A 22,106-nucleotide genomic window follows, 5' to 3' on the forward strand; every position below is an offset into this window, starting at 1 on the left:
AGTGTCCCCGCTGCCGTGGGCTACCCCGCAGGACGGGCTGTGCGTGGGTGACGTGGAGACAGGGGTGCTGCCCCCCCCCGGTGTGGGTGCCCTCCCGGGGTCCCGTGGGGACCTTCTGCTCCGAGTTCCGTGGGCAGCGCCCCGGGTCCCGGGTGGGAGGTGCCCGCGTGGGGGACCCAGGCGTTCCCGGGGGGACCACGGTGTCCGGGCTCGTCCCGCCCCCGGCGAGCGCTGCCCAGTTCGGCCCCGGGGCGGGCGGGGACAGAAACTGGGACCATCGCCCGGGGCGGGTGGAGACACGGGGCGGGACTGGGACCACTATCGGGACAACGGGACCGGCACTGGGATAACGGACTGGGACCAGTATCGGGACAACGGGACCGGCACTCCGATAACGGGACTGGGACCAGGACTGGGATAGTGGTATGGGACTGGGATTGGGACTGGGACTGGGATTAGCGCTGGGTAATGGGACGGGACTGGGAGCAGAACCAGTGCTGCCGTAAGGGAACCGGGAGCGGGGAATGGGGACCGGCACTGGAGAACAGCACTAGGATAACGGGATGGGACTGGGACCAGCACTGGGATAACGGGACGGGACTGGGACCAGCTCAGGGTTACTGGGACGGGACTGGGACCAGCACGGGGTGAGGGGACGGACCTGAACCCCGGCGGGAGGCGAGAAGCCCCCCGGGCCCCCGCAGCGGGCAGGTGACAGAGCAGCCCCCGCTCCCCCGGGGGGGACCGCGGTTCCCGGGGAGCAGCCCCCCGCCCCCCCGCCCCGCCGGCCCCAGCAGCCCGGCCGCCCCCGCAGCGGGAAGAACGGGGCCTCTGTCCCCGCGGGGACAATGGGGACATTGACGGGCCCCCCCTCTGCCGCTGCCCCCGCAGCACCCCCATGGCAGACGGCGAGGAGCCCCCCCGCCAGGCCCCCGCCGGCCCCCGCGGCCCGGGCACCCAGGTGGGCACGGGGGGGGTATGGGGGGTACGGGGGGTATAGGGGGTACGGGGGGGTATGGGGGGTATGGGGGGCATGGGGGGTACGGGGGGGTATGGGGGGTACGGTGGGGTACGGGGGGATATGGGGGGTACGGGGGGTATGGGGGGTACGGTGGGGTACGGGGGGATATGGGGGGTACGGGGGGGTATGGGGGGCATGGGGGGTACGGGGGGCCAAGGGAGCCCAGGGGGGCCGGGAGCGGTCTGGGGACCGGGGGGGGGGGCATGGGGGGCCCAAGGGTGACCAGGGGGCTGGGGGGGTCATAGGCGGCTCTGGGGGTACCATGGGGGCTGGGGGGGGGGTCATGGGGAGCTGGGGGGGTATGGGGCATCCCAGAGAGCCCAGGGGGGCTCGAGGGCCATGGGGAGCTATGGGGGGGGTGCAAGGGGGACCACTGGGGACCCAAGGGAGCCCGGGGGGGACATGGGGGCTATGGGGGGGGGGGGTAATGAGAACCATGGGGGGCCCAAGGGAGCCCAGGGGGGCTGGCGGGGGGGCTTTGTGGGGTGTACAGGTCAATTGGGGTGGGGAGGCTGGCAGGGACCCTGGGTGCCCCCCGGCCATGGGGGGGGGCGGAATTGGGGCAGGGGGGACCCCTCGGAGCCCCCGCCCTGGGTGAAGCCCCTGCCCAGCCCTGCCGGCCGGTGCCGCGGGTCCACGCCTTCGGGAAGGGGGGGCAGGCGCTGCGCAGGGACCCCCGCGCCCCCCCCGCCATGCGGGGCTGGCTGCACAAGCAGGTGGGGCTGGGGGGGCAGGGGGGGTACGGGGTGGGGAGTCCCGGGAGGGTGTGTGGGGTTTGGGGGGGTCTGGGGTGGGGGGGGTGCTGGGGGGGGTTATGGGGTTTGGGGGGGTCGGAGGGGGGGTCCTGGGAGGGGGTTACGGGATTTGGGGCAGCCTGGGGGGGGGGGTTGCTGGGGCAGTGTTATGAGATTTGGGGGGGTCTGGGGTGGGGGCGTGCTGGGAGGGGGTTACAGGATTTGGGGTGGGTGCTGGGGGGGAGTTATGGGAGTTGGGGGGTCTGCGGTGGTGGGGGTGCAGATGGGATTATGGGGTTTGGGGGAGTCTGAGGTGGTGGGGGGTGGGGGTGGGGTTATGGGGTTTGGGGGATCAGAAGGGTTGGGGGGTCTGGGGCAGCAGGAGGCCCCGGGGCAGGGGGGTGGTGATGGGCTAGGGGGGGCTCAGCCCCATCCCGCTCCCCCAGGACAGCTCAGGGCTGCGGCTCTGGAAGCGCCGCTGGTTTGTGCTGGTCGATCTCTGCCTCTACTACTACCGAGGTGAGGGGGGCCGGGGGGGCAGCACACTCTGGGGGCGCAGGGACCTGGGGGTGATGGGAGGGCTTGGGTGACCTGGGGTCTCTGGGGCAGTTGGGGGTTCCTGGGGGGTCAGGAATCCTGGGGGGATCAGGGGTTCCTGGGGAGGGATATGAGGTCCAGGGGTCTTGAGAGGTTTGGGGGCAGCCAGTGGGACTCAGTGGGGGTCCTGGGCAGCCCCCAAGGGTGCTGGGCATCTGGGGGGGGAAGGTCAGGGTGCCCGGGGGGTGTCCCTGGGGGTGCCGGGGGGGTGTCTCTGGGGGTTCCCCCCACTGAGACCCCTCTGCCCCCCCAGACAGCGGCGAGCAGCGAGTGCGGGGTGGCCTCCCCCTGCCCGGCTACGAGATCCGCGTCCTGCCCCTCGCCCCCCGTGCCCCCCGATTCCTTTTCACGGTCAGCCCTGGCCCCCTGGGTCCCTGGATCTGGGGGTGCTCCGAGTGAGGGTGGAGGAAATGGAGCCCGGACGCCTGGGTCCCCTCCACCATGGCCCCCCCCCATCCCCAGGCTGAGCACCCCGGAATGCGAACGTACTGCCTGGGGGCCGAGACCCCCGAGGAGCTGAACGCCTGGGTCTGCGCCCTGCGTCGGGGCGCATCGCCCCTGCCCGGGTGAGCAGGGCACCGGGGGCATGGGGGGGGGGCACTGGGGGGGCACCGGGGGGCACAGGGGACTTGGGTCCATGGGGAGGGTATGGGGGACCTGGGTGGTGGAGGGCGTGGGGCAGGTTGGGGGGATCCCGGGGGGCAGGAGGGAGTCGGGGGGTTTGGGGGGTCAGGGGGGGTCACAGAGGGTTTGGAGGGGTCTGGGGGGGCAGCTAACCCTTTAACCCCTGTTTTGTCCCCCCTCAGCTCTCCCCGCTCCCTCCCCCTGCAGGCACCCCAGGACCACTGGAGTGCAGGTCCCCCCTCTCCCCCATTGCCCGCTCGCTCCCCTGGCTGGTTCTCCCTGCGCCCCCCCGGTGAGGAGCTGGAGGCCCCCCCCACGCCCCCTCCGCGCCATCCCCTGGTTCCTCCACTGCCCCCCAGCCAGGTGAGCTCGGGGAGGGGGGGGAATTGGGGGGTGACCCCCTGTTTAACCATCCCCCCTAGGGTGACCCTCAAACCAGCCTCTGCCCCCCCATCCCATGGCATTTGGGGACTGGGGGGGGTGCAGTAGGTACCCCCGACTCCCAGCCTGACCCCAGGTGCCCCTCAGGCTGCTCCAACACCCTCTGTCCTGGGGTCCCATAGGTGCTGGGGTCCCCACGGGTGCCAGTGGGTGCCGTGGTGCCCTCAGGAGCAGCAGCTGTGGGGTCTGGCCAGGGTGGCACCCCTATACACTGGGGACCCCCATGCCCCACTGTGGGGGATTCTGGGGGGCCCTGTTGCCCCCCCCCAAGCAGAGTACCTGGGGGAACCCAAATACCCCAGGGCAGGGCACCCCACGGGGCTATGGGGCTGGAGGGGGCTATGGGGCAGGAGGGGCAATGGGTCTGGTGGGGCTATGGGTCTGGGGGGGGCAATGGGTCTGGGGGGGGCAATGGGGCAGGCTGGGGGGGCTATGGGTCTGGGGGGGCTTTAGGGCAGGGGGGTCAATGGGGCAGGAGGGGCAATGGGGCTGGGGGGGGCTTTGGGGCAGGAGGGGCAATGTGGCTGGGGGGGGCAATGGGGCAGGCTGGGGGGGCAATGGGGGAAGCCGCGGGGCAGGACGGAGCAGTGGGTGCCCCGCACCCTCATCGCAGACGTCCCCACCGCAGGAGGAGGCCCCGGCCCGGGCGGGGCCCTGTGGGACGTTGGACCCCCGGGGGCAGCCGCGGGGACCCGCCGTGGGCGCCGCTGCCGCCGCAGCAGGTGGGTCCCGGCCCCGCCCCAGCCCCGGGCGGCTCCGCCCACCGGCCACCGGCCCCGCCCCATCGTGACCACGCCTCCCCCAGGGAGGAGTCCGCAGAAGCTCCGCCTCCCTGGAGCAACGACCAACCAGCAGCTGCCCCCTCTGGACGGCAGAGGACCTGATACGGAGGAGGAAGACGTCGCGACCAATCAGACTCTATCCTCTCCATCCGGCTCTTCTGATTGGCTGCTGGCATCCGAGGGCTCAGATGGAGCCCTGCCCTCCTCGGGCAACGCTTCCCCACCGGCAGCCAATGAGACCTCGCTCTGGCCGCGGGCGGGGGCGAGTGGGCGGGGTTTGAAGCGAGAAGGTGTGGCCGGCCACGGGGCGCGGCGGCCAATCAGAATCACCCTTCTCCAGGCCAGCTTCTGAGGGAAGGGGCGGGGACGCCACGCCCTGGAGGCGTGGCTAGACTGAGGGGGCGTGTCTCCCTTAGCCCCGCCCCTCCCCTAGGCTCCGCCCCGCTGCAGGGGAAGATGGCGGCGGCGCGGGCGAGCGGGAGCGCGGTGCTGCGGCGGCTGCGGGGCGGCGGCGGGGCCCCCGGCGGAGCGCGGTGAGCGGGGCCGGCCCGGGCCTTCCCCCGGCCCTTCCCCCGGCCAGCCCCCGCCCCTAGTTCCACCCCAGGCCCCGCTTCCCCCCCCCCCCTCAGACCCCGCCGTGTCCCCCCGGTTCCCCTCAGCGGGCCGCAGCCGGCGGGCGGGCCCCGGGCCCTGGCGCGGTGCCGGGCGGGCGGGGGCCGCGCTGTTAATGCCTCACCAGGCGGGACAGCCCGGCGGGCAAAGGTCCGGCCGGTAGCGCTGCACCCCCACCGCGCCTCTCTGGGGAGGGCCCCGCCGCCCCGGCCCCGGCCCCCGCGGCCTCCGGTGGGGTGGGGGGGGAACCACCGGCCAGGCTGCGGCGGTGCTGTGGGGCAGCGGGTCTGCCCCACCGCGGAGGGGGTCACCAGCGGCTCCTGGGGCTGGGGGGGTCCGTGGGGGTGTGGGGGGGCTGCCCCCCTGGAGCCAGCCCCGGGGGTGGGGAGACGCACCCTCATTTTTCCCACATCCCCCCTCCAAAGCCGGGGCAGGCGCTGCCGTACCCCGGCTGCCTTCCCCCTGACATGAACTGACTGAAGCCCACCCCCCCCCCCCCCCCGAGACGGACGGTGCTCCCCGGGAGCCGGCCGAGGCAGGACCGGCAGCGCGGCCTCTGGTTCCCTCCGGCCCGTCGTTCCCAGGGCAGAGCCGCCGGTGTTTCCTCCAGCGAGGGGGTGTCGGCGGGCGCTCCCCCGCCGCTGACCCGCTGTCTCGCAGGGGGTACTCGAGGGATGCCGAGGGCAGCTGGTTCCGCTCCCTCTTTGTGCACAAGGTGGATCCCCGCAAGGACGCCCATTCCAACCTCCTCTCCAAGAAGGAGACCAGCAACCTCTACAAGATCCAGTGTGAGTGGCCCCGCTGGGAAGAAGGAGCTGGGGGTGATTGCAGATGGGGTGTACCCCACTATACTGAGCCCCCCCCCCCCAACCTGTGGGGACCCCCCCAGGGCCTCAGCTCCTGCCCTGGCAGCCCCTCTCTCCTCTCCCTGCAGTTCACAATGTGAAGCCGGAGTGTCTGGATGCCTACAACAGCCTGACGTGAGCCCTGCCGCATGTCACAAGGGGCTGCCTGGGGTCCCAGCGGGGTGTTGGGGTGCTGCTGTGGAGGGAGGGGGGTGGGAGGGCTTGTGCAGAGCTCCTTGAGTCCCCGGGCAGGTCTGTGTCGCTGCTCTTTGCCTCAGTTTCCCTCCCTGTGAAATGGGTGCATGTCTGTCCTGTTAGGGCAGACCCTTCTGTGCGCAGACCCCTCGTGCTGGGCTGGAAGGGCAAATGGGGGTATTGGGAGTGTTTTGGGGTGGCTGCCCGCCCTCCCAGCTGCCTTTCCTGTGCCCCCGCAGAGAGGAGGTGCTACCCAAGCTTCACTTGGATGCCGACTACCCCTGCGACCTGGTGGGGAACTGGAACACGTGGTACGGCGAGCAGGACCAGGCAGGTGAGGGCAGGCAGGCAGCGGCTCCGGTGCCTGCGCTGCTGGAGGGGCTGAGAGCGAAGGTGAAGAGCTGGGCTTGTGCTGGGGGGGTGGCTGTCACGCAGGGGGAAAGGAGTGGGAGCTGCTGGGTGGGCTTTTGGGGTGCTGCTTCCCCCTTCCCAGCCCTGTGCTCTCCTTCCAGTGCATCTCTGGCGCTTCTCCGGTGGGTACCCGGCCCTCATGGACTGCATGAACAAGCTCAAACAGAACAAGGTACCGAGCTCTGCCCCTCGCCTCTGCCTGACCCCCACCCTGGCCCGGGTCGTGCTTGCCCCCACCCCGAAACCCCCGGCTGGGGCTGTCCCCAGGAGTACCTGGACTTCCGCAAGGAGAGGAGCCGGATGCTGCTGTCCCGCAGGAACCAGCTGCTCCTGGAGTTCAGCTTCTGGAACGAACCCCTGCCACGCCAGGGACCAAACATCTACGAGCTGAGGACCTACAAGCTGAAGGTGAGCAGCTGAGGGGTGGCAGCCTGCGCCTCTGGGCGTCTCTCGGATCAATATACCCCCAGGGTGGGGGTGCTGCCTGATGTTTTGGGGGGCAGCCCCCCAAATTCCTCCCTCCTTGGTGAGGAGACCCCAAGCAGGGGGGAGCAGGCAGGATCTGGCTGCTCACTCACTCTCTTTCTTCCTCCTCTGTTTCCAGCCAGGGACCATGATCGAATGGGGCAACAACTGGTAAGCGACCGTTTTCCTGGCGTGGAGGGAGCCAAGGTGGGAAAAGGTCCCCACAGAGTAGGGGGGGAGCCCCTTGGGCAACTCCTTCCCCCCGTGTTTCTCCTGCTGCGTGCCAGGGCTCGGGCCATTAAGTACCGTCAGGAGAACCAGGAGGCGGTCGGTGGGTTCTTCTCCCAGATTGGGGAGCTGTACGTCGTGCACCACCTCTGGGGTAAGTGGGCTGCCCGCAGCGTCCGCCGGGGTACCCCCACCGTGGGGCTGGGGTGGGGGCGGGGGGCCCTGGGTGCCATCCCCATCCCTTCCCCACAGCCTACAAGGACCTGCAGTCCCGGGAGGAGACGAGGAACGCGGCCTGGAGGAAGAGGGGCTGGGACGAGAACGTGTATTACACGGGTGAGTGGGACCCCCTGCCATCGGCGGGGACCCCGTGCCGGGGACCCCCTGCCCTCACCTCTCTCTCATTTCCTTTTCCAGTCCCGCTGATCCGGACCATGGAGTCGCGGATAATGATTCCTCTGAAGATCTCGCCCCTGCAGTGAGCGGGGGTCCGTGTCGGGGTGACTGCCTGCACCCGGAGGGGCTCGCTCCCCGCCTGCACCCCAGCCCTGCTGGGGAAGGGCTGGGGGGGTCTCTGCTCCCCCATGGCTCCTGGCTCTCCTTCACCTCCCCACCCCATTTTGGGGTGCTCTGTGGGGGATCAGAGTGGGGAGGGCTCTGCGGGTGGGAAGGGGAAGGGTGGGAGCCCCCCATCCTGCAGAGGGTCCCCAGGTGCAGCTGCCCGGGGGGGGCTGGGCAGGCTGCAGAGGTGGGGGGGTCTTAATTATTCCTGATGGGCCCGGTGGGGGCCTTTCCTGCCAATTAAATATTTAATATGCCAACGCCTGACCCTCTCTGGGGAGTGGGGAGGGGGAGCTGGGGGTGCTCGGCCCCCCCCGCCCCGGCACAGGGAACAGACCCCCCCAACCTGCTCTCACCCAGGGGTGCCCCCTGCACCCAAAGACCCCCACCCGTGGGTGCCCTGATACACTGAGGTCCCCCCCAAAGCCCTTGTGTGCCCCCAGTGCCACTGGGGACCCCCCAGCCAAGCGTCCCGCCGTGCCGGGACCCCCCCAAGCCCACGCGTGTCCCCGCCGCGGGGGGACCCGCTCCCCGCCAGACAGGGCGTGTCAATGGCGGCTCTGGCTCCGCCCCCTTTGCCGAAGCCACGCCCCCTGCCGCTCGTTGCTCGCGGTCCTCCGGAGGGAGTGTCCGCTAGGGGGCGCCTTTACCGGCTGCCGCTCTGCGCCGCGCTCCGTTGCTCTGTTGGCGTCATTTCCGGGCGGCGCTGAGGCGGGCGGCGCGGTGAGGGGCGGGGGGGGGGTCGGGGCCCGGGGCCCGGTCAGAGCCGAGGTGGGGGAACGGCCTTGGGCCCCGTGTGCCGGGGGTCTGGGGGGCTCCGGAGGGACAGGGGCCCCTGGGCCCCGTGTGCTGGGGGGTTGGGGGGGGGGGCTCTGGAGCAGCAGAGGCCCCTGGGCCTGGTGTGCTGGGGGTTTGGGGGGACTCCGGAGGGACCCCTGGGCCCCGGGGGTCTGGGGGGCTTCGGAGGGACAGGGACCCTTGGGCCCCGTGTGCTGGGGGTTTGGGGGGGGGCTTCGGAGGAGCAGAGGACCCTGGGCCCTGTGTGAAGGGGGTCTGGGGGACGGTGTGGAGGAGCAGAGCCCCCGGTCCGGTTTGATAGGGGTCTGGGGGGCTCCGGAGGGACAGAGGCCCCTGGGTTCGCTGTCTTGGGGTCTGGGGGGACTCCGGAGGAGCAGAGGGCCCTGGGCCTGGTGTTTTGGGGGCCGGGGGGGGCTCTGGAGGAGCAGAGGCCCCCGGGCACGGTGTGCTGGGGGTCTGTGGTGGGACTCAGAGCCGGGAGGGGGGGAAGCAGACAGGGAGAAGGCCTGGGACTGGGCAGGTGGAGGGGGGGCTGGGGTTCGCTGGGCTGGCAGACTGCAGAGTCTGAGGCAGGCTGGCAGAAGGGAGCCCGGGATTAGCCCTGATCCCAGGCGGCCGTGTTCCCCCATGGACGATGGTTTTGCATCTTCTCCCCCAGTCCTTGACTGGCAGCACCATGTCATCGGACTCCAGCAAGAAGAGGAAACCCAAAGTGATCCGCACGGATGGGGGCCCGCAGGAGGGCAAGCGAGGCAAGGCCGATGCTGACCAGGTAGGGCTGCCCACATGCACAGGCAGAGCCTGCCTGCTACAACGGGGTGCTTGTATCCTCCTGCCTTACTAAGGGCTGTTCTCACACCTACCCTTTGTTGGCCTTATTCTCCCTTTTGGGAGGTTGTGGGACAGCTACCCCAGAGCTGAGCTGGCTCTCAGTGCCTCTGAAACTCCTGCTCTGAATTTTTGAACCTGTTTGCGACTCCTTCAGGAAACACTGGGTCTGAAAGGTCCCTCGGGGGTTTGCAGGTTGTCTTAAAACACTCCCTCAGGCATCAGGGTAACGGGTTCAGCCAAAGTGGGGATAAGGATTGAAGTAATCACCTTCCCGGTTCATCCTCTGCAGTCACATAGATACACCAGTGCAGGACGGGTACCAGTTTAAATTCGTAATAACTATATAAAAGACAGTCTGAACTTCCCAGACGTTGTAACGCGTGGTGGTGTTTGTGTCTGGGATTGTTAACCAAGTCCTTTCCCGTGTGTAAAGTCTCCTCGGATGTGGGATTAACAGACAGAGCCAGGAATCGAGATGCAGCAGTTTGTTTCCCAGTGCCCTTTCCAGAGGAAGGAACGAGGTGCAGAAGGTGTTTTCTGCCGTTGCAGGACGTTAGGTACTACAGCGAGGAGTGTGAGGTGGATCTCCGTGACCCTATCAAAGACTACGAACTCTACAGAGAGACTTGCCAGGAGCTTCAGAGACTGATGGCAGAAATCCAGGAGCTGAAGAGCAGGGGCATCAAGGACAACGTAAGGAGAAGCCTCGGTGCTTGATTTAATGTGTTCTGCTCTTTGATGTTTTCCCTTAATTTGAGAGGAACGGGAACAGAAGCCGTGACGTCTTCTGGGGAGTCAGGAAAATGGAACAGCCTCCCTTAAATAAAGTAAAATACGATTCAGTGGAGGCATTGATCTTGACTGAGCAGATATTATGCAGACTGAGTTCTTCTAAAGCGTTTTTGGGCTCCTCATGGGTTGGGGGGCTCCTGCAGGGAGGAATGGAGCCCCTTCTGACTGCAGCGGGGGTGGCCAGGCTCTCGCTGTCCCACAGAGGCCCGGCAGCCTCGGCTGTGGCTGGGGAAGGCTTGTGCTGCGGCCACCCGCCCTGTCCTCTGCACAGCAGGGTGGGTGCTTCAGGCCCAAACCCTTCTGTCCTACCGCCGAGAAAAATTGCTAGAGTGACCCCCGAGCCCCCCCAAGTTATTTCCAGCGGGTGACCTGCGAGTCTGGCAGCGGGAGGCTCCCTCAGAAGCCCTGGTGACATTAATCGTGGCTCCTTAGCGAAGTGCAGAGCCCCATTTGTGACAGGACTCGCAGGAAGACCCTGCAGCAAAAGGGTTTTGTGGCGAGAGTCGTCTCTCCTGCTTCTAACACCTCTCTCCCTCTGCTCAGGCTTCGGAGATCGATGAGCGGCGCATTCAGAGCTGTGTCCACTTCATGACCCTGAAGAAGCTCAACCGGTTGGCTCATATTCGGCTGAAGAAAGGGAGAGATCAAACCCACGAGGTACAGTGGGGTCGGGGAGTGACAAATACAGGCTGGGATTTAGTGGGGTCAGAGACGGTGCTGTTTCGGTCTGGTCTGTGTATGGATAGGTGAGAGGAATTAAAGATCAGCTGGGTTGTGGGTTTTGAATTTGAGGTTTATCAGGAGACTACCGCGATGAGGGGAAAGGTGTAATTATAACAAATGATGAAGGAGCGATAGCTGCTTCTGTCTCAAAGGTATCGGGGAGTCAGAAAGCTCTGTCTCGAGTCTGGTGTGCCGCAGGCCTGAGAAACGCGTACACGGTTGGCCCCAAAGCTCCTTACCCAGACTTCTCGGAGAGCTTTTCACAGTCCGTGAGCAACGCTCACTTTCATTGTACCACCGAGGAAGCTGAGGCACAGGGACGCGAGGGGACTCGGTCTGTGTGCCCCAGCACGTCTGCCCTGTTCTGTGCCTCGTCCTCAAAATGTGCTGGAAGGGAGCAGCATCAGTTTGATGTCATCATTGTTTGGCTTCCCAGCCCTTGAAAATGTCTTTTTTGCCCCCCAAAAAATTGTTGCATACCCTAAACCCCACCATCCCTAGCTGTTACGGTGAGGGGGGGGGGGGTTGGTGACTCTCTCGCGGGGTGTGTTGTGCTGGGAGGAAGGTAACAGAGCTTCATCCCCTGCTCTGGCCGTGTCTCTGCTTCAGGCAAAGCAGAAGGTCGACGCGTATCACCTGCAGCTCCAGAACTTGCTCTATGAGGTGATGCACCTGCAGAAAGAGATCACCAAATGCCTGGAGTTCAAGTGAGTTTGGCCGGGGAGGAGAGAGCGTGACGGTGTGTCTGAGATGGGGTGGAGGCCTCGAACGTTTGGAATCTCTTGTCGCATCGTCTGAGCCCGCTGTGGGAGGAGAGTGGCTCCAGGTGCCACCACGCAGGAGAGACTGAGTGTGCCAGACACGGGGGAAGAGGCTCGTGGAGGGAGGAGGGAAGAATGCATCTATTGTGATAGAGGGACAGTGGAAGAGAAAACAGGTAAATGTAAAAGTCGTGGCCACGGTGGTCTCTTCCAGGACTCTATATCAAGAGTTTTCTTCCAAAAGTCAAGCCCTCTGTTGTGCCCGTTGCATAGGCAGTGCTCCGAGCTGCTCCCCACCCGTGCGGGGCAGGTGTCTCCAGGAAAGGAAGGACCCTGTTGAGACCTTTCTGTCCTCTGCTGAGCTCTGCTGCCGTTCAGCTTGCTGATGCTGTGGGGTTTCACGTAGCGGAGTGAAGCAGGGGCAAGGGGCGTTGGCATCGACCGCTCTCCTGTGAGACACGGTGGAGTTTGACCCTGCTGCACCATTTCCCACCCTTCCCTAATCTGATCCATCTGTCCTTGCAGGTCAAAACATGAGGAGATCGAACTGGTGAGCCTGGAGGAGTTTTACAAAGAGGCCCCCCCCGAAATCAGCCGGCCTGCCATCACCCTGTCTGAGCCCCACCAGCAGACCCTGGCCCGCCTGGACTGGGAGCTGGAGCAGCGCAAGAGGTGGGTCGGCGGCGTTTCGGTTCAGTGTCAGCCGCGTTTCAGTTCAGCGTCAGCCTGCTGTGCTCTCGACAGGCCCCCAGAGTGAGCTGCATGGCTACTGGGTGAAACAAACGTGGGTGACAAAGGTTTTAACCCCCCTTTGAAATAGTCAGCTTGGAACAAGTGACAGATTTATTGTGTAACTGAGCCCTTGGTGCAGAGGATTGCTCTTTGTGTAGAGCTGGGCTTGGTAGGACCGTTGTTTCATGGATCGGGGAGTTTTCTTTTACCTGCTTGATGAAGGAGAGCCCTGGGGAGCAGAGCAACCTCCAAAGCAGAGTGAGAGAAGCCCCGAGCCAGCCGCAGCCAGGTGATGACAGCAAAGGCAGCTTGGCTCTCCCGATAAACCCACTGAGGCAGTGAACGTCAGCACTGGCTCTTGGGTATCAAAGGAAGAAAATGAATTTTATCACTTGATATTTCCCTGGTGTCTGCTTGGAGGCTCTTGCAGCAGGGAACGGGGACGCTGCCCCGCTGTAGGGGTGATATTGAAGCATGGGTGGTTATGTGCTTCCATCCAGAACCTGGTTCTGTGAGATGTGCCCCGTAGGGCAAAGCGATCCCTGTTTTGTCTGCCACGCTGCGGCGCGAGGAGCAAAATGAAGCTGGCTCGGCTTGGTGACGCAGCCCCGGAGCTGCTGCCGTTCCTGCCTGTGCTCCTAACGCTTGCCACGGTGTGGAGCTGCCCGCACAGCGTTTGTCTCTGCCGCGCTGCCCTGCGACGGGCGCTGGTGTCCTGGCGCTGGCAGCCACCAGCTCGGTGCAGGCTCTGACCCCTGAGGTCCCTCAGCTGACGCGGGCAGCACAGGTGGTTCAGCTGCTCTGTCTGCTCTTGCGCTGTGCAAAAAGCAAACGTGATGCAACGTTCCTGTGTTTTGATAATGGCCAACGGCTTTTTGCAGCTGAGACCAGCCTTCTGGAAAGATCAGTCTGAACCTGACAGGAGGTGCTGCGTGGCTCTAACGCCTCGTGCTTTGCCTCTCCCAGGCCCTTCACATCACACCCAACTTCTTTTGCCGTTTGTGCTGCAGCCGAGATCCTCCGGATGGCTTTGCCTGCAGCGCACGCTCGCAGAGGAGTGTTCAGCCTAGAGGTCTCTCAAGGGTTCTTCTTAAAAACAATTGTTTATTGCAAACTGTGTAAGGGGCAAAGACGAATTGAGCCTGACCTGCGGTTGCACTGTGGGTGCTCTCGTCCGGTGGGGAGCAGGATCCTCTCTCCTGCTGGGCGAAAAGTTGCAGTCAGCAGCAATAAGGAGACGTAACGTGTTCTCTCCCAACAAGAGTGTATCTAGGGCTCGGAGGGTTGTGGTGAACTTGCATTTTCCTGGGCTTTCTACCTAGTTTCAGAGGAGCACTTGCTAGTGTAGCACGAGTTTAACTAAGGAGTTGATGTGACATGAAGTGACTCTGGCGATACAAAGTGGAAAAGCCTCTTCAGGAGCTTAGCGAGGTCGGCAGGGCTCCGTCAGCATGGCTGCTGGCAGCAGAGGCTGGGGGGGAGCAGATCTGCTGAGGGAAGATCCGGTTGCTGTTCCTTCTCGGAGCACAATGCAAGGCTGAGCTTCCACTTTCTCTCCCTGGTTTCCATCTCTAATCTATTCCTTTCTGCCTCCGCTTGCCCTTGGCATTAAGAGCTCTTCATTTGTCACGATGTCTGAGCTCTCCTGGTTCCTGCAGTGACTTTCGTCAGGCCACGAGAGCTGCGGCCCATGACCCAGGCAGGTTTTGTTGCTGTGATGTGTGGCAGTAACCGAATTCCCACCCCTAGGCTGGCAGAGAGGTACAAGGAGTGTCTGACCAGCAAGGAGAAGATCCTGAAGGAGATCGAGGTGAAGAAGGAATATCTGAGCAGCCTCCAGCCTCGACTCAACAGCATCATGCAGGTACTGGAGCTCTGCAGGAAGGGGAGAAAGCCTTCGGGGCCAAGCTGAGTTCACGCTCCGAGGGCTGTGTTAGGTGCAATGCCGGGGCTGATTCTGCTTTGAAGATATTTTGTTCCCAGTGTGGACGAGGGGTAGATCTGCCTCATGCCGAGACTCCTCCGGAATCTCCTTGTTTATGCGGCAATTCCTGCAGAACTGCGGGTGGAGGAGTCGTTAAATGGGCCTTTCCCTGGAGAGCAATACGCAGGTCCAGCCCCTTGTGATTGCCTGGGGAGGGAAGAATAGGCGAAGGAACTGGGTTATTTTCAGATCCGAAAGTTTTCCAGCAAAGGAGAGCTGCCAGCCCTTCCCTGGGGGCTCACCGTGCCCGTGGCTGCCTTTAACCCTGCACCGCGGCTGCTCTGCTGGTTTCCAGCCTCCCGCTTACCAGCTTGGGGTGAAGGAGGGGGTGAGGAGGGCGCAGCGTTCTCTTCCCAGTGATGAAGGTTCCTCCTTTTCCCCCAGGCCTCCCTGCCTGTCCAGGAGTATCTCTTCATGCCTTTCGACCAGGCGCACAAACAGTACGAGACAGCCCGACACCTCCCGCCGCCTCTCTACGTCCTCTTTGTTCAAGCCAGTGCCTACGGTCAGGCCTGCGGTGAGCACCGACGGGGGAGCGCAGGCCTCGGTGACGCCACGGGGGGCTGTCACCACCTTGAGGGGTGGCAGCGCTCCCTCCGCGGGCCAGATTTCACTCAAAGCGCTGCTTTGGGGACGCTTTGGGAGGTCTATTTCATCCCATCTGCTCTGCAGCCGGATTCTGCTGAGCCCAGAGCAGCAGGGCGACCCTGGGGCCAGCACAATGAGGCAGCAGCATTTGAAACCTTGTTTGCTCAGCTCCCTCGCTGGAAGAACTGCTTGGGAAGCTCACTTCCCACCTCTGCCTCCCCTTCTCAAGGTCGGCAGGGACGTCCCTGCAGCCCGCGAGCCGGCTCGGTGCTGACGCGGCCTCCCGAGAGCTGTCAGCCTGTAGGGTGGGTGCTATGTTGTGCCACCCGTGGGTGGTGGTGACTCCAGAGCAGGCGGTACCTCTGCCTGTCCTCGCAGAGGCCCTTTCCCAGGAGCTCACCGGAAAGCCCTCATCTCCTCAGGCAGCTTTGCGTTTCGAGGGGCTTTCTGAAGCCTCCCTGAGTCGGGAGGGATTTCCCAGCAGGGCTCAGCATCCCCTGAGCTGTTCTGTCCGCGTCTCCTGCGCGGAGAGGGTTGTAGCATAGCATGAGAGCTGCCGTCCCACCTGCTCTCACGCCGCTGTGGGAGTGGGGCAGGCGGCAGAGGAGCGTAGAAGGGCCACACTGTGGCTCTTGGCCGCACCGGGTCCCTGCTGTTGAGTTCCTGCAGCCCTTGTGACCCAGCTCCTCACTCCCTGCTTGTGCCAGCCAGCCCCCAGCCCCTCTGGGCTCTTGGTAAAGATTTGGCCTTTACGGTTTCCAGGGACAGTCCCTCAAAACCTAGCATTTTCCCTCCTCTGACCCCAACCTACCCAGGAGATCCAGCCCTGCGGTGGCCCCACGGAGCCCTCTGGACAACTGCCACTTCCCACTGACCCTTCCTTTGAGCTTCCTCTGCCACGGAGCTCTTCCTCGTGCAGCTGTGCAGTGGGAGCTTGCTGGGGCAGGGATATTTCTGACTGCTTTTCCCATACAGAAGTGGGGTTCGTAGCTTAGTTTTCATGTCTCCTCCATAGATAAGAAGCTTGTGGTGGCCATTGAAGGGAGTGTAGAAGAAGCCAAAGCCCTGTACAAGCCACCTGAGGACTCGCAGGGTGAGTTGGGGTGGTGTTGCCGCAGGCAGGCTGCCTGATGCTGTGCGCAGGCAGAGGAGTCGGGTAGAGAAGCGGATGGGTTCTGGGGTGGGTGCTGAAATGGCACGGTGCCCAGTGTCTGCCCCAAGTCCCTGGCAGGTGATCCCCTCTGTCCCCACGTCCTCCTTCCTGAGAGACATTTACAGTTCCTCATCTGTCGGAGTGTCCCCTAGCAACGGGGATGTGTTCCTGTGTGTCTGCATCCTGATAGGGCCCTGCTTTTGGGGGATGGTGATGTCTGGGGGAGCTGCGATCTGGGAGAAGGGGCCGGTAGTCCTTTCCCCTGGTTGGGGGAAAACTGCTGAGCCCTGGGTGGTCCCCGCTTACACCCCTCTCTTTGCACAGATGATGAAAGCGATTCTGACGCAGAGGAGGAGCAGACCACGGTAAGGGATGGCGTTGTCCCTTTCTGGGTCCTCTCCCAATGCCATATCGTGGGCAAACTGATCTGTGCCTGCTAACTGGGAGGTGCTGGGCCTGAGCGGGTCTGGGAACTGGTCCCCACGCGCTGTGTGTGTGTGGGTGCACTGATGTTAAATCCAGCTGTTTCTTGGGAGGAGAGAGGTACCATTTCCAGTTTCCTGTCCTGAATGCAGGAGAGCTAGGGTACAAATCTGCCCCGGTCACATCCCACCACGCTCGCATCCCTTGCAGCTCTCCGGCTGGAGCTGTTCCACTTTGTATAAATAGCCTCAGACCGGGGAGGCTGGCTGGAGACTGGCGTCCGGCACGGAGGGATCCATGTCCTTTCTGCCAAAAGCATTGAGCTGAGGTCTGCACCGAGGGTGGCTCAGCGCTCCCTTGGGGCGGTGCTTAGGTCCTACAGGTTGTACCTGCGGGATGTCGGGGAGAGGCTGGAGGTGCTGGCTGTCCCCTAGCATCGAAGCCCACAGGAGATCCACTCCCCAGTGGCAGCACCTGGGCTGTTGTAGTCAGGAAGAGTAAAGGGAAGGGCCTCAGCTTCTGCCCTCGTGGTGGTGGGGAAGCTTTTAGGGCCAGCAGGTCCTTGGTCCCATCTCGCAAGGGCAGGGACGCTCCCAGGAGCCGAAGGAACAACAGGAACTGGAGCTACTTTGTCCTCGCCCAGCAGCAGGGCAAGGGTTTCCTGCTCCCCTCTCCCCAGGGCTACTCCGGCCATGGCGCTGGGGGGTTGGGGAACTAGACTAGAAGGAGAGAGCAGTGGGAGAGGAGGGTGGGGGCCATGGGTTGTCAAGGAGCAGGAGGAGAAGGGTCTGACAGCTCTGTTTTGCCCTCCCCAGAAGCGGCGCAGGCCCACCCTGGGCGTGCAGTTGGACGACAAGCGCAAGGAGATGCTCAAGCGGCACCCCTTGTCCGTCACTGTTGACCTGAAGTGCAAAGGTAAGCGGGGTCTGGTGGCCCTTGGCAGGGAGCACAAGGCACGAGGGGGTGTGATGGCAGGTCAGGGAGCAGCCTGTCTCCTCCATCCAGTTGGGAGCTTTTCTCTTTTGGGGGGGGGCCTTGGATCTGACCCTGATCTAGCCTGGCAAACGTGATGGGGCGGCATTGGAGGCTGCCAGTTACTCCCCATGTTGCCCCTCTGCCCCATTTGCTGTTGTCCTAGCAGGGGGGCACGTATATCCCCCTCTGCAGAGCGTTCCGAGCTAGAGCAGACAGCAGTGTTGCCCCTTCTCTGTTGGCACAGATGAGAATGTGCTTCACCTGACCTTCCACTACCTGATGAACCTCAACGTCATGACGGTGAAAGCCAAGGTGACCACTGCCGTCGAGATGACAACGGCCATCAGTGCCGGGTAAGGAGAGCCCTGGGGGGACTGAGCCCAGAGCTCATCAGGCAGTGACCCCTCTACTGGCCACAAACGCCCTGCCCTGGTGTCCTGCCCTGCTCTGTTCAAAGTGACCCATTGGCGGAGTGGTGTAGTGCCAAGGGCAGCATGCGGTGGCCGTGTCCCTGTGCCCAGTGGGCCAGGGGCACTCTGTGCCCAGCTGCCTGTGCCCGGTGAGTGAGGTTTTAACCTCGGTCCCTTATCCCGCCTTGTCTGGGGCACCTTACGAGTCTTTGTGCAGAGGTGCAGTTTCAAAGTGCTGTCTTGGCTCATCCTTTGACAAAGGAGACCCCAAGAGGTCCGTTTCTGTTCCATATCTGCCTCCGGGGAGCACTTTCAAGGTGATCCCCTCCTTTGCCCTGCAATATCCTTCCCCTTAGCTCCAGGGCCCTGCCAGGCAGCAGCATCCTCCTCTCCCTCTGTCATGACAAGCCAGGAGCAGGGAGGTTGGGAACCTCTTAGGGGAGCAGAACCAGACCTGTCAGGAGCTGGAGGAGAACCTCTCCTCCTTGTCGCATTCAGTCACCCTCTTGCAGCCGAACTGCTTTCCTTCTCCTGCAGCCTGTGCCTGGCAGCTCCCTTCACCCGCTTGCTCTGCAGGTCACCTTGTCTCAAGCACTGGAGATGCGGCTGCTTCTCCCCGGGCTCCCCAGAGACCGCTGGAGCTTGATTTCTGGGAGGATTGGCTGAAACGGCAGCTGGGGGAGCCTGCCCAGGGAGCTCTGATCAGCTGCCAGCTCTCCGGTGGCAATTCCCGGGCCAGGAGGAGGTGCCTGAGGAAGAGGGAGGTGGGAGAGGCTGTGCCTGGGCTACCTGGAAGCAGCTGCTGCCTCCCAGCCTGTCCCGTATGAGGCCTCCCAATTGTCTTGGGGTTCTTTTTACCCTGTGGGTACCCAAAACCTTCCGTGGCAGCAGTTAGAGTCTCTCCTCAGGGTTCCCGTGCAGAGTGCTCCCTCCCTCGCAGCTGCCCTTCCCTGTATTGCCCCAAACCGGCGAGGCTCTGACTTGAGCCAAACCCCGAATTCTACAGCACTTTATGCTCCGTCGGGCTTGTGAGTGCAGTCAGACATGAAGAATTTTATTCCGTTAAGCAGAATTCCTCTGCTGAAGCTTGTTGGGTGGCAAACAGCTGTCAGGCCATGCCCTGCCTATGGTGGTGATGTTTTCTCCACGCACGTCAGCAGGTTTTGGAGTAAATGCACTGGAGTGAGCAGCTGCCTGGGAAACCAGGAGCTGCTGCCCTGTGATTTTTATGTTCTTCGCAGCCAGGGAGGAGACAGATCTCCTTTCGGAGTGGAACTAGGGGAAAGCCATTCTGGTCTTGAAACCTAACTCATGGAGCTCGTAATCCCCTTCTCTGGGCTCAGAACCTGTTAGTGGCCGCCCCAGAGAGACATGGAGCCCAGGCCGCTGCTGACTGATTTCTTCCCTCCTGCCAGTGACCTGCTGTCCCCAGACTCCCTCCTGAACTGCCTTTATCCAGGAGACCATGGGAGGAAAACGCCCAACCCAGCCAACCAATTCCAGTTTGATAAAGTGGGGTGAGTCGGGCTCTGGGGCAGCTTTGTCCGGGCGGTTGGTGTGAGCGTCCCGCTCTCGGCACAGCGTGTCCCTCCTTGGCTTGTCAGGGAGGGCTTGGTTGCTGGGCAGCCGGTGTCCTGCCAGTCAGCATGGGGTGGGCTCACTGGGCACGACTTGGGGTGCAGTGCTCCCTCGGCCCGGGCAGTGGGGGAACAGGGATGGGGGGAATTGCTCTGGGGTGACGTAACCTTCCTTCTTGTCCCCACAGCATCCTGACCTTGAGCGACTACGTGACAGAGCTGGGGCACCCCTATGTGTGGGTGCAGAAGCTGGGCGGCCTGCATTTCCCCAAGGATCAGCCTCAGGCACGTCACACCTCCTTCCCTCTTCCGCCGGAATGTCAGCTGGGGTTTGGGGAGGTTTTGGGGACAGTTGTCCAGTCCTGTCCCCCCAAACCAGCACCAGCCCTGCCAAACCATGGCGCACACTTGGCTGCGCCAACGTGTTTTATTTCCTGCGTGTGATAGTCTAAGCCCCGTTACGGGCACTGAGCAGTGACTCAAGCGCGTACCTGTCCCCGTGGCTGGGTGGGGTGACTCCTGGAGCATGGGGTCACCAGTGGGGTCCCCCAGGCTGGCGTTGATGGTGGTGGTCTCTCCTGCCCACAGCACACGGTCACTGCGGACAACTCGCTGAGTGCCAGCCACATGGAGCTGACGGTGAAGCTCCTGCGGACGAGGCTGCAGTCCCGCCTGGCTCTCCACAAGCAGTTTGCGTCGCTCGGTGAGTGCCTGGCTCCCCACGCGGTGCCGGGGTCATCTTGCACAGGAGCTGGCTGATGTCACCTTTAACGGTGCTACAGATCTGCAGTGCTGCTTTCAGCATTCCCAGTGGTGGTAGCGGAGCTCCGAGGGATGCCCTGTTTTGGGTAGGAGAGGAAGGCTGTGCCCCCTCCCGATGCCCAGCACCACTTTGGGACTGACCACTCCTGTGCTGGGAACTGATTTGGGCCGTGGTGGGAGGTGAACCACACACCCATGCATGTCAGGCTGCCTCTACTGCTCCTCTCTGGGCACCCGACGAAGGTGTCAGAAGGATAACGATGTCCCCAGGTCCTGGTTTTGCTGCGACCTGGAGCATCTCCCCCCCTGCTGCAAGACAGTGACAGCTCTGTCCCCAGCCCTGCCCTGCTCAGGTGGCCTTGTCCTTGGTTTCAGAGCACGGTGTTGTGCCAGTCTCCAGCGAGTGCCAGCACCTCTTCCCTGCCAAGATCGTCTCACGCCTGGTGAAGTGGGCTGCCATTCCCTACGAAGATTACGCGGTAGGTGCCGAATGTGAAGCCGTATCCCTCCCATCTCCCGCGCGGCGCCGGCAGCTGCTCTTGTCTCTCCTCGCAGGAGCTCCCTTACACTAAAGATGTGATAGAGGCCGGCTTGGCTGAAGACACTCACCTCTACTACATGGCCCTGATAGAAAGGGGGACAGGTAGGCGCGTTTCCTTCCCCTGGCAGCTGCTAAGTCCCTCACCAGACCCCCCCAGGGTTGGAGGCCCCGTGGGCTGTGGGTGACGTTTCTTCCCTGCCCAGCCAAGCTCCAGGCTGCCGTGGTCCTCAACCCCGGTTACTCCACGCTGCCGCCCGTCTTCAGCCTGTGCCTGAACTGGAAAGGAGAGCGAACCAGCAGCAACGATGACAACATTCGGGTAACTCAGGGCGGTGGGAGAGGAGGTTGGAGAACCGCTGGCTTTTTGGGGGTGTTCCCAGCGGTTCTGTGTCCGTGAGAAGCGAGCCGTTGGGGTGAGCTGGTGGCCGGGCAGCTCAGGGCAAGCCCGCAAGACCTGCTGGATGCAGCAAGGGAGGGCAGAGCAGAGACGCAAGCCTGCGCTGTACTGATCCCTCTGCCTCTGCTAGGCCATGGAGAGCGAGGTCAACGTGAACTACAAGGAGCTGTGGGGACCCAAACCGGGCTACCAGCTCCTCACCAACCAGCTGCAGCGTCTCTGCATGGTGCTGGATGTCTATCTGGAGACAGAACCCCACGACACCAGCGTGGAGGGGCCCAAGGAGTTTCCCCAGGAGAAGATGTGTCTGCGCTTGGTCAGGTGAGAGGCCGGCACCGTGGGGGACCCTGGGGCAGTGAGGAGCTGGCAGGGACCCTGGTGGCACTGCTGTCTTCCTGCGGCCTCCTTGAAGCCTCTCCTTTAGCTCCCTGTGGGGATCGGCCCCGCACAGCTGGGCAGTACCCTGGGACTGGGCCCTTTCTGTGGGTGCTGTGGGCTTCCTGACCCCCGTGGGTCAGCGTCTCCCTCTTCTCCTCTTCCAGGGGGCCCATGCGCCTGAAGCCCTTCAAGTTCAACTACCCTCAGGGGTTCTTCAGCCATCGCTGAGCACCACCGGGCTCTCCTGCCTGGGCATCGCTCTGGGATGGGCCTCGTCCCCATCTCACCATTCCAGTTTCTTTTCCGGGGTTTTGGGTTTCGGGTTTCGTTTGAAGGTTTTGTAGTCAAAGGGATTAAATGCTGAACTGAAACAAAAGTGTTTGCATGCCCTGTCTGCGTGGAGGGCTGCGATGGGGGGGCTGCGGCAAGCCCTGTCCCGTGTCTCTGGCAGGCATCTGGCTGTGGGTACGTCCCCTGACCCCCCTCCCCACCGCAGGGCCTTGGGACCGCAGAACTGAGATGGCTAAAAACAGATGGCTAAAAATAGCCCCTTTCCTGAGCCCGCACTGCAGCCCCGGCCTGTCCTTGCCTGCGCTGGCTGCTAGCCAGCTGACTCGGCACAAAACCCCTGCAACGAGGTGGGGGGGGCCCTTTGCTGCTTCCCTGGGCTTGGGGTGGGAATCCCAGCACCCCAGCTCGGTGGCAGGGAGTTGGGATGTGTTCCCTCTCTCCTCTGTGGGTCGTGTCCCACAGCCAGGGTGGCAG

General features: G+C 63.6%; 3 protein-coding genes across 10 annotated transcripts; all 3 read left to right on the forward strand.

The window, feature by feature from the left end:
• The first annotated feature begins 295 nt into the window (after positions 1-295).
• LOC129213974 (pleckstrin homology domain-containing family A member 4-like) lies at positions 296-4,603 on the forward strand. Of its 6 annotated transcripts, none has more exons than XM_054844903.1 (9): positions 296-423; positions 892-961; positions 1,633-1,737; positions 2,202-2,274; positions 2,606-2,703; positions 2,815-2,918; positions 3,159-3,268; positions 4,046-4,139; positions 4,237-4,603. In XM_054844903.1, the coding sequence occupies exons 2-9, from the start codon at positions 899-901 to the stop codon at positions 4,478-4,480; spliced, it is 891 nt and encodes a 296-aa protein (XP_054700878.1). In that variant the 5' UTR covers positions 296-423; positions 892-898; the 3' UTR covers positions 4,481-4,603. The 6 variants fall into 6 exon arrangements, with proteins under 6 accessions (XP_054700878.1, XP_054700875.1, XP_054700880.1 ...); XM_054844900.1 differs by having other exon boundaries at positions 3,159-3,339; positions 4,223-4,551; XM_054844905.1 differs by having other exon boundaries at positions 3,159-3,339; positions 4,237-4,444.
• NIPSNAP1 (nipsnap homolog 1) lies at positions 4,542-7,631 on the forward strand. The gene is made up of 10 exons (XM_054844908.1): positions 4,542-4,732; positions 5,472-5,599; positions 5,746-5,791; positions 6,091-6,185; positions 6,364-6,434; positions 6,530-6,670; positions 6,867-6,898; positions 7,015-7,109; positions 7,208-7,291; positions 7,373-7,631. Exons 1-10 carry the CDS (start codon positions 4,656-4,658, stop codon positions 7,435-7,437), a joined length of 834 nt encoding a protein of 277 aa, XP_054700883.1. The 5' UTR covers positions 4,542-4,655; the 3' UTR covers positions 7,438-7,631.
• Positions 7,632-8,153: 522 nt separating this feature from the next.
• THOC5 (THO complex subunit 5) lies at positions 8,154-21,717 on the forward strand. 3 transcript variants are annotated; one of them, XM_054844681.1, is made up of 20 exons: positions 8,154-8,239; positions 8,973-9,086; positions 9,695-9,838; positions 10,481-10,594; positions 11,270-11,367; positions 11,947-12,093; positions 13,903-14,017; positions 14,522-14,654; positions 15,741-15,818; positions 16,203-16,243; positions 17,117-17,216; positions 17,521-17,629; positions 19,102-19,203; positions 19,452-19,548; positions 19,852-19,966; positions 20,401-20,504; positions 20,581-20,668; positions 20,770-20,885; positions 21,094-21,284; positions 21,506-21,717. In XM_054844681.1, exons 2-20 carry the CDS (start codon positions 8,991-8,993, stop codon positions 21,567-21,569), a joined length of 2,052 nt encoding a protein of 683 aa, XP_054700656.1. In that variant the 5' UTR covers positions 8,154-8,239; positions 8,973-8,990; the 3' UTR covers positions 21,570-21,717. The 3 variants fall into 3 exon arrangements, with proteins under 3 accessions (XP_054700656.1, XP_054700658.1, XP_054700655.1); XM_054844683.1 differs by lacking the exon at positions 8,154-8,239 and adding an exon at positions 8,270-8,287; XM_054844680.1 differs by lacking the exon at positions 8,154-8,239 and having other exon boundaries at positions 8,834-9,086.
• Positions 21,718-22,106: the final 389 nt, after the last annotated feature.

Source organism: Grus americana, chromosome 16 (assembly GCF_028858705.1).
Source record: "Grus americana isolate bGruAme1 chromosome 16, bGruAme1.mat, whole genome shotgun sequence".
NCBI classification, from domain to species: domain Eukaryota; kingdom Metazoa; phylum Chordata; class Aves; order Gruiformes; family Gruidae; genus Grus; species Grus americana.